A 16,759-nucleotide genomic window follows, 5' to 3' on the forward strand; every position below is an offset into this window, starting at 1 on the left:
GAAATAGTTGCAAAATTATATTTACGGCTATAGAAATGAGTACATATTAATTATCTAGATAGTCTTCTTGTTAGAAGTTGAACTATTTCATCTCCTTGTTGCATCAATTTTTGTTCAACTATTTAATTTTGCCGCATAAAATGTTGTAATTGCATAATTGAGCTACTATTACAATCTTTCTTGTGTAAAGACTAAAACTAGAAAACGTACAAAATTCAAAGTGAGAAAAAGCTTCATATTTATAGACAACAAAGGATAGTACGAAAAAGTGGTTATTATGCCTTATCAGATAGATCACAATTCTTCAAAAAAGTCATAACTCATCAAAAATGTAATAACTCGTCGTAAAAGTCATAACTCTATCAAAAAGCTACAACCCTTTAGAAAAGTCACTACCCGTTAATATTAAAAGGTGTCGGCTTTTAATATGATATAGAACAAATAAATAAATATAATATAAAAATACAACATATTTACTAAAAGGGGCGTTTAAGTTGGGGATATTATAGTAATTTAACATTCAAATTAGAGAGTTCATACTTTTAAAGTGTGTGTGTATATATATATATATATAGACTTCAACTGACATACTATATGCTAGAAAAAATTGTTTTTGATAGTTAATATTGGAAACAAAAATTGTACTATATCAAAAGAAAAATTATTGATATAGAAAGAAAGAACAAAAGTAAAAAAAGCCGGTACGTAAATTAGATTATGGAAAAAAAAACGTTGGATAAGGTAATTAATCAACTACTTATGTGTATTTTAAGATTTTTCCAAAAAGAGAAGTTGAAAGCACAGATACTCAACTGATCCAAATAAGTTAGTGACGAATTGATTTACAAAGAATGATGATAGCAGCAAGTAAGCAGAGGTAGCTAATAGATTCTCTCGGCTGTGGAAACTGGACGCAAGAAAATAACAATAACAGTTATGTTGTCTTTGCTCCCTCTTTCCGCAGCTTCTGTCGCTAACCTCTTTGAACACATTCCTGCTTCTTTCACTGTGTCTCTGATTATGTTCACTACATCTTTCTCACTAACAACATCCCAAAGCCCATCACTTGCCATTACCTGATAAAGCAAATAAACATGCATCACTATATACATACCATCATTTTAAATTCAAACAAAACAAGCATCAGAACTGTAATATCATAACTTGTATCACTATATACATATTGTCAACTACTGGAGCAATTAATTGACAGTTGTTGATAATAACATTGGTACAGACACATTATTAAGTCAAGATTAGAAGCAAAATAGCGATGAGAATGTCCTAATATACACAGAAACCACGAGAAGAGGAAAATAAAGAAAAAACAAAGGGGATTCACGAGATAATAGTGCGCTCTTTCTATACACAAGGGGCTGCAGTTACATATCTCTCACCAGGGACCCTAATCTCCTATTTTGCTCCTTCAGAATCACTGCATCCACAACTGGCTGATAAATGATCTATTAAGTTATCTGGAGATAGAAAACTAGAAAGCTAGAAAACACTTGACCAAAAACCTTTTGGCTTAATTGGTGGCAAATTCCACATACCAAAGATACTTAAGGGTAAAATGTTTTAATGATATGCAACTTCAATTTAACTGGATGGTAATGCCCAAAGACGAGCACAATGAACTCATACGATTAGGTAACTCTAAATTGGAACAAGAATTCAAAGGTTTGGCTTTTGGACTTTCTTAACTAATAACAACTATGCATGCCTTACTATGAATGCCTTGAAATGACCTTGTGAGAGCCCTTCAAAAATCTAATGCAGTTTACAAATTCCAATATCAGCATTAGACTTTCACATCCCTACTCTACTTCTTTTCCCCACCCAAAATATTCACGCTACCAGTTAAATTAATATCCAATCCACTATTAAAAACAGAGGAGAAAGGGAAGAAAACAAAAACAGAAGTACCCATACATTTCAAAGTCAAAGTAATAAGAGTGGATGCAAAGAGGAAGCAACAACAGTCAAGGAAACATAGGGCCTCAAACAAACAAATTATATTAGTAACAGAACGGAGTCCATGTCCTTAGCTGTATGTTATTTGTCATTATCTTTAATGGAAGTAGAAAAACAGACCCTTATGTGGGGACTGATTGTGCAACAACGCAGTATGTGCTTGCAAATAACTTGTTTTAATAGAATCAGAGATAAGAAGGTAAATCCGATCTGAGAATCAACTTATTGGTCTGGAAGTGGGTAAAATGTGGTCACATATAAACATATATTCACTACTAGGATTTGATAACAATTAGTACACTGAAATATCACGGAATGAAATTTTGTTGTTGTAATCCGTACAATGTATTCATCCTCGGCAGAAAGAGTAGTCGAAGTTATCTCAGGTTCTGCAGTTACAGCTGGCTTCAGATCATCATCGCCAATAGACCTTGTGACCTAGGGAAAGCAAATACAATCAGATTACTAAATGATAATACAATATCTATATTTTGGAAGATCCTATAATTTATTTTTTTTTTGATGAAAAGGGAAACCCACAGCCGCTACCCTTTGGGTGCGCACAGGGTAAAATCCCCGCTCCTACGTAATACCTCGCAAACCACATAGGAGAGGTAACCCGCACCAGGCAAGCCTGGTGCGACGAGCTTGACCCAGAAGGCAAACCCCTTGCTTTCGCTGGCCTGCCTTAATAACCAACTGTTAAAATAATGTATTCTGCCAAATACAAATCCAATGCTATTTGCTGCTAGTCTAGAGGTGTCGACCACCCCCACATATCATTTTGGAATGTCAAATATTTTCCATACTTGTATAACACAAGTCATTAACTTATCATTCGCCATACAATACATGAAGGAGTCAAGGAAGTACATACAATGACCACTTATTTTGATATTTATACATTTATAACTTGTATAACAACTTGATCATTGAGCTTCATGGTATCTAAACTTTTTATAACTGCTAATGAATTAATATAATGCAGACACCACTTTCCCTTACTAAGGATTGGATAATGTGATATATATACACTTTCCCTTGCTAAAAGTATTGGATAATGTGTATACATGGGCGGACCCACCTTATATCAAGGGGGGTCAGCCGACACAGCTTCGATGAAATTTTTTAGTATTTATATATATACATAAATCTGAAAAAATAAAAACACAAGTATAAATATTATATATGACACTCCTTAAACAAGGAAGTATCGTGGCACGTTTGGTTCACACTGAGTGAAGTAGTCATGTCTCTCAACGCACCCGGGTTTGAATCCCAGTAAGCTTGTTTTTTGCTTCAATTTTTGAGCGTCTTTCAGAGAAAAGTTTAACCCTATTCCTACTCAAATTAGGCTAAAATAACCCAATTGAACTAAAATACTACATATAACCTATTATAATTTTTTTTACTTATTCAAATCAGAATTGGATACAATAATAAGACATAAAGTAAAACATTTCCTACTCAAATTAGGTAAAATAACTCAGTTGAGGTAAAATACTACATATAACCTTATAAAAAAAAATTTACTTATTCAAATCAGAATTGGATACAATAACAAGTGATAAAGTAAAATCTAAGTTGAAAACAAACCTTCAAGTGTTGTTGCAGTCTGCGTTGATAGCTTGATGCTACTGTGGTTTTTTCTTTAATTTTAAGTTCTCTTTTCTTTTATCTCCCATCTTTTTAGTTTTAATTGAAATTTCTTAAAATATCAATGTTTATAAATTTAATTTCTTGAAACTGTTTAGAGTTATCAAAATTATTTAAATTTGCAATTCAAACCAAATCAATGGAGAGATCATTCTAAAGTATCTCGCGATCTTTCAAAATCAAGTTCAACACCTCAAAATTCTTTTAAATTAGAAGAAGAAAACGGTGATGAGTTGGAACAAGGTCGACAAAGTGAAAAGAGTCAATATAAATTCCTTAAAATTTGATCCTGGAGAAAGATTAACAATTCGAAAATATCATCCGAATGAGCATGATGCAATAAGAAGAATGTATCTTCAAAATGGTCCTTTTCAACCAAAAATTCATCAATTTCCTCAGTCGAATTTTTATGGTAACTTACATCGTTAAGTGTTGAATAGTTTCGTGAGTATGATTGGTTGGAGTATACTGTAACAAAAGATGCTGCATTTTGTTTCTATTGTTATTTGTTTCAAGATGAAAGAATTAATCAAGGAGGAGGCAATGTATTTTCAACCATAGGGTTTACAAGTTGGAATAAGAAGTGCAACCTTGATGAGCATATTGGTAAGCCAAACAGTGTTCATAATCAATCAAGAGAAATTGTGAAGATTTATTGAGACAAAAACAATCCATTCAAAGTGCATTTGCTAAACAATCTGACCAGCAAAAGTTAGAATACCGTACTCGTTTGGAAGCTGAAATTAATGTGATAAGATATCTTTTGAAGCAAGGATTGTCATTTCGAGGCCATCGTGAAGATGTATCCCCTTATAATAGAGGTAATTATATTGAGCTCCTTACTTGGTATGCGAAGCTATGTGATAATATTGACAATGCATTTAAAAAAGCTCCAAAGAATAATCAACTTCTCCATGTATTCAAAAAGATATTATCAATGCATGTAAGATATAATTGAGGATTTAAATGATGATCACTTTTCCATCTTAGTTGATGAATCTCATGATATTTCATGTAACGAGAAAATGGCTATTGTCTTACGATATGTTGATAGAAGGGAAAGTGTGATGGAACGATTTCTTGGTATTGTTCATATTCGTGATACTACTGCTTTGTCTATAAAGAATGGAATTATTGATTTACTTGGTCAACATCCTTTAAGTCAATCTTATATACGTGGACTTAAATGGGCTAAAAAAATCGATGCAACAAGAAAGTAAAGGTGCTCATATTATTCATTGTTTTGCACATCAACTTCAATTAACTCGTGTTGCAGTTTCTAAAAGATGTGATGAAGTGCAAGAACTTTTGTTATTGGTTTCTGATATACTAAATATGATGGGAGCTTCTTTCAAGCGTAGACATGAACTACGCGAAGCTCAAGCAAAAGAAATTGAAAAGGCATTACGTAAAGATGAACTTGAAACTGGTAAGGGCTTGAACCAAGAAATAGGTCTTGCTAGAGCAGGTGATACTAGATTGGGATCTCATTATAAATCTTTTATCAATTTTATCCTCATGTTTGGTCCTATCACTAATGTACTTGATGCTATTGCTGTTAATTCTCGTTTTGAAGAGAAATGTAGGGCAAAAGGATATCCTATAGCATGTTTAACATTTGATATTGTCTTCATGTTGCATTTCATGTGCATTGTTTTGACAATTACAAATGATCTAAATGCTGCTTTTCAAAAGAAAGAGAAAGACATTGCAAATGCCATGTCACTCGCTGGAGTGGCAAAGAATCGACTGCAACAACTATGGGATGAAGGTTGGGATTCACTTATAAAAGAGGTATCTAAGTTTTGTATCAAATATGATATTTTGATACCTAAATTTGAAGAGTTTTATGTTATACGTGGAAGATCACGTCGTAGAATTGTTGAGTATACTATTTTACATCACTATCGAGTAGAAGTATTTTATAAGATTATTGATTGGCAACGTCAAGAACTCAATAATCTCTTTGATGAGGTGACAACTGATTTGCTTCTGGCTAATTTCTTGCTTGAAACCAGTTGATTCTTTTTCTAACTTTGATATGGAAAAGATATTGAGATTGGCTGAGTTATACCCTGATGATTTTGATAAATACTCTATAGTTGACCTTCGCTTTCAGCTTGAAAATTACATTGTCGATGTTAGAGATCCTGACAAAAATTTCTTCGGTCTTAACGGACTTTCTAATCTTTCCAAGATACTAGTAGAGACGAAGAAGCACATAACTTATCCTCGTGTTTTTTGACTAGTTAAATTTGCTTTACTTTTGCTGGTGGCTACAGCTAGAGTCAAAAGAGCTTTCTCGGCGAAGAAATTGATTAAGACTGATTTACGAAATCGAATGAACGATGAGCTTTTGAGTGGTTGTTTGGTGCCTTATATAGAGAAAAAAATATTTAGTACTATCCCCGATGAGGCTATTATGAACACATTTCAAAATATGAAAGCTCGTCGAGGAGAGTTGTAGTAGTTTACTTGATTTATGTTTTATTAGTACATTTTAAATAATTTTTATTAATTTAATATTTTTATATCGATTATTTATTATTTATTTATTTTTAAATATCGTCAACACTTACAAAAAGATCCTGCTTACACCACTGTGTGTATATACATTTGGAACATGCACCAGTGCTACTTTTTATAACATCACATAGCTTATTGTATATATTTCAAATGGAACTGGGATCAGAGGCAAGTGAGAATCTAACAGACACAGGATATAACAAGGGAACTACTGCAACAAACTGGGAAGTTTGCATAAATGCAAACCTCCAGAATACACACACACATAGAAGGGACAAACAAGAACATCCAAGCTGAAGCTGAAAACTGGCAAGAATTTGGTAGAAATGGAAGAAAAAAGTGTGCTAGAGATACTATGCAAATCATTAAGCAGTGTCTATGAAAATATGTGAAATTGCGAAGACAAACCTGGAGAGCCGCATCACCCACCCTCCATGTATCCACTTGCCATTTGACAAGGCCACCTGCACGGATAATACGTTCCCGCTCCTCAAGACAACTTGCAACATGATCCTATGACAGTACCATATATCAGTGAAAATGCATAGCCTTGTAATTCATCAGAAAGCTAGCTAAGAAAATGAATCATCTTACCCTACTTAGAGCATATGGAATCCCAGATCGACACAGAATTGTTCTGCAATCACCAGCATTAGCAACAATAAGTTTGTTTCTGACGATAAGAGCAGCTATTGCAGTACAACCAGGGTGCCAATCTTTCTGAACTGCTCCCTTGCGTTTGCGAGAAGAATCAAGTTGTGTCCTGAATGCAACATCTGTCTTTATGAATGCTTCAAAAAGCGCATCAGAGGGACTGCAAAGTCATAAACATCCAAGAGTTGAGTGCCTTGACTCTTTGAAAACTTCTTGGTCATTCACAAACAAAAAAATCACAAGTTAAGCATGTAAAACCTGCAAACTGAACCAAGATTCTGCAAAAATCCTGGTAAAGCTCCAGAGGAAAACTCAGCAGCTGCTGAACCTGTAGGCACACTAGTTAAGACGGCCATATTCGAGTGAAAAATGTTTATAATAAGTTTCACTTACGAGAAATAAAATGGCTTCATAGTGACTGGTATACTACCTCGATGACCATCAAAGATTGCAAAGATGTGAATATCCTTTTCATCACACAACTGAGGCATAAGGAAGTGTCTATCTTCCATTGTTTCCCTTCTCCCACATGATGCAAAGGAACCCCAAGACAGAACTGGACTATAGATATGATCATCTGAAGAATCCAGCCATGTGCTAGCAGCAAGGGCAGTAGGAACTCTTTTCATAAAGTCTTTACCTTGACTGAACCAGCTAATATTCTCCTGATAGGTTTGGAAATTTGCAGCATAGACGCCATTTGAAGAAATAAAAGCTTCCCCTGAGGCCTTCTCCATACAGCCCCTTCCAACATCATGTTCCAGAATGAAATCAAGTTCCACGACAATATCATCAAAAGAAGGCCTATTTTGTGGATCTTTATCCCAACATCTTTCTATCAAAGAGACTAAACTTGCTGGAGCGCTGGATTGAATGTCAGCTAGAACGGGTCGTAAGCCTTCAGATACAACGGCTGCAGTAAGTTGCTGCTCAGTGTAGTTCATTTCAAGCACCGTATGGGCCTGCCACACGTAGATATAGGAACCAAAAAGCATCTAAGATATATGACAGACAAAATCAACTGCTTGTGAACTCTTTCCAAATGTAAAAAAAAAAGATGATGCATTCGAAAAACAGTTTCTTGAATTAAAAACCAACTCCCATCTTGTATGTGAAGGAGAAAAACTGCAAGTTCTCTGTCATTTCAAAAGAAGAACCGCATTCTATGAATCTTTATAACCATAAAATTGGTTCTATCTAGTGAGTGTTTGATTTACTTATTTTCAACGGATTTTGGCTTTTAAGCTCTTTTTTAGTTTTGGAAGTGTTTGGGTAAGCAGTTTCTTAAGGCTGAAAAAGTACAAAAATAAGCCAAAAGCCAAAAATTGGGCTTCTCCAACTTATGACTTTCAGCTTTTGACTTATAAGTCACTTAAAAAAGCCATACAAACACCCCCTAGTATAATGATCAGATATACAAGATTAGAAAATGCACAACTAAAATGAGCATGCGTTTGATTGGCTTCAAAAAATTAGTCTATTGTAGCAATAAATATTCATTTAACATCTTCATGAAGAGGAAATGGAAGTTAAAACATATAACCTATTCTTAAGAAAATATCTTTTTCTATAGGATCATCTCATTGGTTCATTTACATTCCTAGTATAGTAGATGCTATGACACATACAAGCATACTTACATTCTTCTTCTTTGACCCTTTCCACTGCTATAATAGCTAATGGATAAACGATTGCAGTTAAAGCAATAGGTAAGACTCACCTTCTTCCCTCATTACTATTACTTGAGTCCTACAGCCCAGAGTGTTCATAAAACTTAACATATATTAGTACATAAATCAAGAACATGTTAGGCTAACGTAGTCAGTTTGTCTATTCCTGTGTAGAACCTATGTAAGGGACAATATTGACAGTTTATATTGAATAGCCACCAGCGTTTTATTGCTCAAAGGGAGTCAAGATTAATGTGTTGACGTGTCATCCCTTTATGGTTTTACAAAAATCATGGTACCCTTTGGGGTGACCCAGTGGTTTAGGCTTGGGACTTTCATGATGGAGGTCTCAGGTTCGAAACCCCTTACCAGCGAAAGCAAGGGATTTGCCTTCTGGGTCGAGCTCGTCGCACCGGGCTTGGCTAGTGTAGGTTACCTCTCCTATGTGGCTTGCCAGCTATTGCATATGAGCAGAGGTTTTACCCTGTCGGCTGCGGGTTCCCCTTGTCATAAAAAAAATGATGGTTTCGCCATTTCAGCACTGTTGTCAGGCAATTCAACATACTTTCAGGTGAAGCAACTCGTTCAGTATTTAAAATACATTCTTTTCATGGCAAGCACATTTTCTTGATCATTTATATTGATAACATTTTCATAATAGAAGATCATGGAAAGATCACCCCAGTTAAACAATATCTCCAGTTATTATAAAACTAAGGATTTTTGGAACTTGAAACATTTTTGAGGCACCGAAAAGGCACAACTCTGTAGTGGTTTTGTCATTTCATAATGAAAATAGCGTCACATATAATGGAAGAAACTGGTATGAGAGACTGCACACCTACTGATACCCCAAATGTTTAACTTGTACCTGGAGAAGGAGCCTCTGAAGGATAGGTTGATACAGGAGACTTGTTAACTAACTCATCTCATAATTACACAAACTGACATCTCATTCAATTTTACTGTGCTAACTCAGTTTCTCCAAGCTCCTTGCAATAGTAAATGGAGTATTGTAATTTGAATTATCAGAGGTCTCCTGGAAGGACGGTTATATGAGAACAATGCACATGTAAAGATTGTTAAGTAATTTCTATGCAAAGTGGCAGGATCTCCTTTACATAGATTATCCACCTCAGTATATTGCATTTAAATGGTGGTAATCTAATATCTTGATAAAGTATGGCCAGATCAAGTGTAAGGCATCTAGTCGTAGATTTCGTCATACGTAAGCTATAGGATCAAACCATTCTATCAAGAATCGCTGAAGGAAAGAATCAATAGCACTGATTTGTAAGCAATCAAACAACATTATATGATAAATTGCCACAATTGTATGCATCAAAAAAATTGATTTCCAAATAGTGAACAGGAAGTGAAAAAACACCAACCTGTGTCTCAGCACGAAGATCAGTGTATGGAACTATGCCAGTAAGAAGTTCACTGCAACATGATAAATCCACAAGCTCTTAGAATGTAGAAATACAAAAATACATTTCAAAAGAAGTTTCAAAAAAAGAGTTAGTCCATGCATGTTTTAGGCTTTTAGCATCAATTACAAATTGAGGACAGTTTAATCCTTGCTACTGCTAGCAGCGCCATCAACGTATTTTCCAACATAGCATCACTAACAAAAGAAAAACGGATATGCCAGTAGATTGGATACAGTCACACAAAACTAGCTCATTATGGGAACAACCTGGTCTTTGTCATGATCCATTAAAAAGAAGATAATAATAGAAAATAAAAGCAATGCTGCTGCGAACTTCGAGCCAAGGATCTAATGAGTAATAGAAAACAGAAGCAATGCTGCTGCAAACATCGAGCCGAAGGTCTAACGAAACAGTCTCTCTACCTTCTCAAGGTAGGGGTAAGGTCTTCATACACTCTACTCTCCCCAGACTACCCGTGGGATTACACTGGGTTTGTTGTTGTTGTCTCTGCAAATAGCAATGTGTCTCAAATTATTATCATGGGACACACAAAAGTTTCTGAAAACCACACTTCCTGAAATAAATTCTGAGGCCTTAAGAGGTCACACAATCCTCTTCTTGCATGAGTAGCCCATACAGAGTTCTTAAATTCTTATCACAATATTGTAAAGGTGGTAAGAGGTATGTCACCTAGAAAAGCTAATATGTTTGTTTCGATAATTAAGACTGAAACACAGGACTTGGTAGTTACCCATGAAACATCTTGCATGAAAAGTCTGAAGAAGTCATTTTCCAAGTTGGGGAAAACAATGCCCAAACCACTTTTTACAACTCAGAAAGCCTTTCTGTGAGCAATATTCTATCTGATAATAATTAGTGCAGTCAAAAAAAAGAAAAGAGAATACACAGTAGCTGATTAACTTGCTTCTACACACAAGAATCTCGACGGATCCATGTGGATGCAGAGATAGGATATCAAGATAATGATTTAAAGTAGCTGACGGCTACAGAAGCTGCATTAATCACTGCATCAACATCATTGAATATTTTCAGCTTGTTACGTAGCCAACTATTTTTGGAAGACAACAAGTTCATATAATTTGCAAAGTTTAGAAGAGCTACATGGTGGACAAGGTAATCAATTCAGCTTTGATAAGCAAGCAGGAGCATCAAATTACCAGAGCTATTATCCATACATTTACCACTCTTTGTGACATATATCAAAAGAGAAATATCTACCTTGCAGCATCACTGAATCAATGATTCTTCAACTAAAGAAACTTTGACGAAGTCAACGCTAAGGCGTTCCATTTAAATTTTCTGGAGCATGTTTTTTTATTTGTCTTGTTAACCGTGGTCTCCAGCCAGCTTGTGCACCTCGACTACTTCCCCGATACTTCTACCTCCCACTAGCAACATGCACCAAGTAACTCTATCCACCAAGGCTAGAACATAGAGGAAATAATCACCTAGGGTTGTTTGGTGTGAAGGATAACACACCAAATAGTCATGGGGATTAAATTATAGTGCCACTTAATTTGTTGTTTGATTGGTATGTCCGGGATAACTTATTCCAGGATTAATAATTAGTACCGTAATAAGTTATCCCTCCCTGGGGTAGTATAGTAATTCTAGCATAACTTATCCAGGATAAAATAGGTAAATGATGAAGATATCCCTTTGAACCTTTTTTTATACACCACTTTTCATATTCATGAAGGATATTTTTTAAAACAAATAACTTGTTCTTAAAATTCATGCATCGTATATTATTTTGAATACAACAAACCAAACACTCAATAAACACTAAACTCAACATAACTTATCCATCATAACTAATCCCAGCATAACTTATTTCATCATAACTTGTATTCAAATCAAACTACTCCGTAGTGTTTTATCTCTGTTGCGATTTGAACCTGAGACCTCGGGATGCTCAACCTACTTCGTTGACCACTAGGTTACACCCTTGGGTACAATTTTCTTGAGCTTTTTTAGCTTCAATTTGTTGTATTTATCCATGTTTATATTCCAGACATCATTACATAGAGAACATTCAGTTCATGTGGGAGTTTTCTGTATGAAGGTTGAGGGTTAATGAATTTACAAGATATCTCTAGACTGTGAATGTCTATTAGTTTCCAGTATTTGTAAGATGACATATGAGACGGTTTAAGGTAGACAAGAACGTGTTTTGGAATGTGAATGGATGAGTTTTCACTTGTTAGGGATGAAATTTTTTTTACCCTATATGGAGCATATATCATGTTTATGCTGATCTTTTCCACTAGAATTTATATAACAATAACAATATACCCAGTGAAATCCCACCAAGTGGGGTCTGGTTAGAGTTTATATACAGCTAAATTATTTATTTGGATTTAGTTCGAAACCCCTTGCCAGCGAAAGCAAAGGGTGTGCCTTGTGGGTCGAGCTCATCGCACCAGGCTTGCCTAGTGCAGGTTAACTCTTTTATGTGGTTTGCGAGCTATTGCATCGGAACTGGGAATTTACCCTGTGCGCACCCAAAGGGTAGCGATTGCGGGTTTCCCTTGTCATCAAAAGAAAAATTATTTATTTGGATTCAATTCATTGAACTTCTTATAGAAATACTCAGCCCTTTGTTCTTCCAGCCTTCTCACCACTCCATATGCATGGAGAAATCACAGCCTGAATTATGACAACAAATCAATGATTCTACGTAGGAAGAAACTTGTTTAGAAGCAAAACAACATTCAAACAGCACATATATACATTGAAATCAGGCATAACAAGTTAGTAGCAGGTATGTGCACTTGCAGAATCACTTCCATTTATTATTGTGATGCAATGCAGCTGGTGACTACAATACTTACTTCACTGTTATTCCAAAGCTATATACATCAGACTTTTCAGTGTGGACCTCTTTCGTCAGCACCTCTGGTGCCATGTAAATAAGTGTACCAACCATATTCCTTTTATGGAAACCTCCAGTAGGCTTGCCAGTCGATTTCCAGTTTTCAGTGGAAACTAGTTTGAGATTTTTTTTGTATTCGGCCAAACCAAAGTCCGCGAGATGTGGTTGTAGCTGTCTATCAAGCTGCAGTATAGCGAAAAAAATTAATGGAAGTCTAGAGATAATTGGGAGAGGGACTCATTTAAAGTGGACAATGATATGCATAAATACTGCAAAAAGAATCAGGGAGATCAAAGACATTACGAGAATGTTTGCTGGTTTCACGTCTCTGTGCACAATCCCAAGGTTATGTAGGTACTGTAAGGCCTTTGCTGTAAAAGGCGAGAGCACTGTAAATTTGCTAACATTGAATTGTTTTGTTTTTATTAACAGAGGAATAAAGGAGAGAAAACAAAGTAGGCTAAACAATTCAATATATTTCCTATGTAGCCAAAAAAGTAGGGTAGCTGATGTGCTTTGATATCAAAAGTGTTAGGAGAAAGAAATAACATTTAAGCAAATCTTGTATGCTTAAAGCCATTTGGAAAGATAGCCAGTTTTAGGGAAAACTTGAGGAAGGAGGAAAAGTGTGGGATATACTTAACTTTAGTAGGAAAAAACATCTTAGCTAGAAGATTACTCTTTCATCTGTAAATGTAACTAGGACTCAACAAGATGTGATGGCATTTCCTGAAACATCCTGGTATTCGCTTCACCTCCTTCAAATTTTCTATTGCACTCGCACCACCAATGATTTTTCTTTCTATATATTTCATCATGGCTAAATAAATTCTCAGTAGTTGATATAAATATTAAACTACAAAATCTCATAGCAGTCCAGGTGTCTAGTAGTGATTCAAGTGCCATCCAATGCCCTTTCTTTCCCTTTTTATTTTTAGTCCATATGTGTTATCTACTATCAATAACAATCTGATATTGTAGTCTTCCAATAGAAGCTTAATTGCTTTTTATTTTTTAATAACCACGGTGTCTGCATCAGCTTAAGCGCACCTCAACTAAATCCATGGGGGCATCAGCTACCTACCACAAGCACATGTCTATCCACCAAATCTTAGACAGATGGAAATAAACCACCAACTGTTCTTTTTTGCCTTGGCTAGGAATTGAATTTGCCATCTCATGGATCTTAACTCGCCTCATTAATGAATATTGGCCTAAGCACACTCAATAGCATAGCATTCTCAATGCAAGTTTCACAAGATTGATCACTTACATGATCCTTCGTGGAAAATGTTATAAGTTCTTTGGAATTACATGACATCATTAACCATATTTGATAGGTTGAACAATTCACACACCGAAAAAAAAAAGAAGTTTGTATTATCCATGTTTACGTGGAAAAAGACAAGCAGCTGAAAAATGCACATGCATAACACACCTAAATGAGCTGCAATTTCAAGTGCCTCTCTGATACTTGGACTCCATTCATCCACGTGTAATTTCCCGGCAAGATTTCCAGACTCATAGTATTCAAAGAAAAACATGTAATTTGGCGGCTTGGCGTGTGCCCCCACTAGCTTTGCTATCCCCCAATGATCCAATGTGCTATATCCAAAAGACATTTTAACAAAACTTAACAAATAAATATATTAACTAACCTCAAATACATAACAATAACTGATGATATTCTTGTAGGGAAACACAACAACAAGAAGTAGGGAGTATCCTCATATGGCTTAAAAGGTAGATATTCTAGTTTTGTCAATTAGAAATTGTAATTTTGTATACAGAAATATACGGAGAAGAGCCAAAAATGACCTCACCTATTTGAAGTAGTACAAGACAATCCTCTGTCCTCCTTTTCGCCCCCCAAATACCCTAGACATCAATATTTTGGCTCAATGATACCCCTGACCTCAATCTTTTGGCTAGAAAATATCCTTATGTCTAATGGTTCACACTCCTAAGGTGGATGGAGGGAAATATTGTACCAAATCTCATAGTTTAGGAGTATATTAGGTCCTTCTCCGTTAAAAGAATTTGAAATTAATCAATATATGGACTTATATGATTGACCTGATTTTGAGTTCCATAGCCCACCCCCTTCATTTCCTCTCTCTTCCACTTTTCTCTTTTGGGATCTTTTCAATCATTTTAAATTTAATTTTCTTAAACTTGTGGCATTCATACAAGAAATAATTTGTTCCAAGAGGTACTATTTGGGGCCAAAAGGTTAACGTCAGGGTATTTGGAGCCGAAAGGTAGACGGAGGATAGTTGAGAGGCATTTCAGGCCATTCTTTGTTTTGATATCGTTCTTTTACTTATCCAAGTGACAGAATTTGCTACTTCCTGTATTTCAAAAAAAAAAGTGTTCTAATTGTTTGTCTCAACTCAGTAACATTGAATACTTAAGCTTCTAACTAGAAGTTACATAATCAAAAACTAATAAAAAAGTACAATAAATACCAATTTTGGTTATAAACTTTTATCTTATAAAAAAAGCAATTGTTTGAGTAACTACATTTCACTTTAGGGACACTCAAAACTTCATTATTTTTTTTAAAATTGTTGGTTTATGAGGTAAATTCAGTAAAAGCAATTTAGCAAACCTAAATCAAAACCCCAATTCACAAACAATTTGCTCATAGGTAAGGACAAAGTAAGAACTACTTACTTTGCTGTTCCATGATATCTACTTTGCTATATAGAAAACACATTTTCATTAATCAAACAAAGTAAGGAAGGAAATTCACCACAATAATTGCAGTTCTTTATGGAATTTATCAATATCTTCAGATGTGGACAAGATGGGTTTTTTAACAGCAACTTTTTTACCATCAAGAATGGCTTCATACACCACACTTTCAGCCCCTGCAACCAAATAAAGATTAGTAAAAAATTGGTACATAGCTGCATGTCTGTAAAGATTTTGAAGTGTAAAATAAATAAGACCTCGAGCAATAGGGTGAGAGAGAGAATAAGAAGGAGGAGGGAGATGAATGGGGATTCTTCGGCTGGTACAACACCCACGAATGCAGGTGTTAGGTTCCAAGATTTCCAGGCCCATGTTCAACAATTCACTGCCTTCTCTTCCTCGTGAAATTGTGTAAGAAATGGGTAGCTGAACAAGTGATCAGATTCTTCACTTGAATGTGGACCTGGTGACCCAATTGGAGGACCTTTCCGAGGTGGGAAAACAACTTCGTCCACCATTGGCCCACCATACACATTTTTTGCCACATAATTCATTTTGATAAAATATATTTTTGAAAAATGAGATAAATTATTAAAAATACACCTAAATTATCTTTTTTTTTTTTGTTTCATGCCTAAATTAATTTTTTTTTTAGTTTGAGAAACACACCTCAGTGATGACCGTAATGACTCTCTCTTTTATTTGAAAAAAATCTTGACACATGACATTCTACATGAGTAAAATATTTCACCTTGATAAAAATTAAATAATAAACTATTAATATTAATTAAATATTAAAGTATTACTATCATTAAAAAATAATTTTTAATATTAAAATTTGAATTATTATTAACTCACTCCATCACCTCCTCCACGTAACACCCCACTTAAAAAAATTGAAATATTATTTTATTTTTAAAAATTAAAAGTTCTACAGCATCATATTTTACCCTCTACTCCTATTTTTTTTTTTTACATTTTTCTCATTTTTTGTTAGATATGTACGTACATATATTTTTTGGATAAAAAAATTTATACTAGTGTACGAATATAACATAAATAAATAAAAAATAAAAACATCTCGCGACGGCAAGTAAAATATATTTTCAATATGTATATATGTAACACAAAATGAGAAAAAAATTGCAAGCGAAAGATTAGGTGAGGTGCGTAGAATTATTTTTTCAAAATTAAAATAATATCTAAATTAGTATTTGTGTGTGTGTGGGGGGGGGGGATGAAGTGGTATAAAA

At 34.8% G+C, this 16,759-nt stretch overlaps 1 protein-coding gene and 1 pseudogene across 8 annotated transcripts; one reads left to right on the forward strand and one right to left on the reverse strand.

Moving 5' to 3' along the window:
• Nucleotides 1-689: 689 nt before the first annotated feature.
• LOC101260372 (protein kinase and PP2C-like domain-containing protein) lies at nt 690-16,039 on the reverse strand. 8 transcript variants are annotated; one of them, XM_069297731.1, is made up of 14 exons: nt 15,764-15,955; nt 15,565-15,682; nt 14,633-15,160; nt 14,248-14,414; nt 13,113-13,180; nt 12,769-12,992; nt 9,872-9,923; nt 7,241-7,772; nt 7,069-7,138; nt 6,751-6,970; nt 6,565-6,669; nt 2,568-2,657; nt 2,317-2,412; nt 690-1,076 (listed from the first exon to the last, which is right to left on the reverse strand). In XM_069297731.1, exons 4-14 carry the CDS (start codon nt 14,351-14,353, stop codon nt 882-884), a joined length of 1,758 nt encoding a protein of 585 aa, XP_069153832.1. In that variant the 5' UTR covers nt 14,354-14,414; nt 14,633-15,160; nt 15,565-15,682; nt 15,764-15,955; the 3' UTR covers nt 690-881.
• Nucleotides 3,859-6,097, forward strand: LOC138339538 (uncharacterized; annotated as a pseudogene).
• Nucleotides 16,040-16,759: the final 720 nt, after the last annotated feature.

Source organism: Solanum lycopersicum, chromosome 1, assembly GCF_036512215.1.
Source record: "Solanum lycopersicum chromosome 1, SLM_r2.1".
NCBI classification, from domain to species: Eukaryota; Viridiplantae; Streptophyta; class Magnoliopsida; order Solanales; family Solanaceae; genus Solanum; species Solanum lycopersicum.

Bases quoted from the DNA above. Each gene is read 5' to 3' on its own strand.
- LOC101260372 (XM_069297624.1), bottom strand. From the start codon at position 15,878: ATGGGCCTGGAAATCTTGGAACCTAACACCTGCATTCGTGGGTGTTGT. The intron at 12,993-13,112 runs GTAATGTCTTTG...GCTATACTGCAG, and splicing joins TGAAACCAGCAAACATTCTC to CTTGATAGACAGCTACAACC. The intron at 7,773-9,871 runs GTTGGTGTTTTT...TACGTGTGGCAG, and splicing joins ATCTTCGTGCTGAGACACAG to GCCCATACGGTGCTTGAAAT.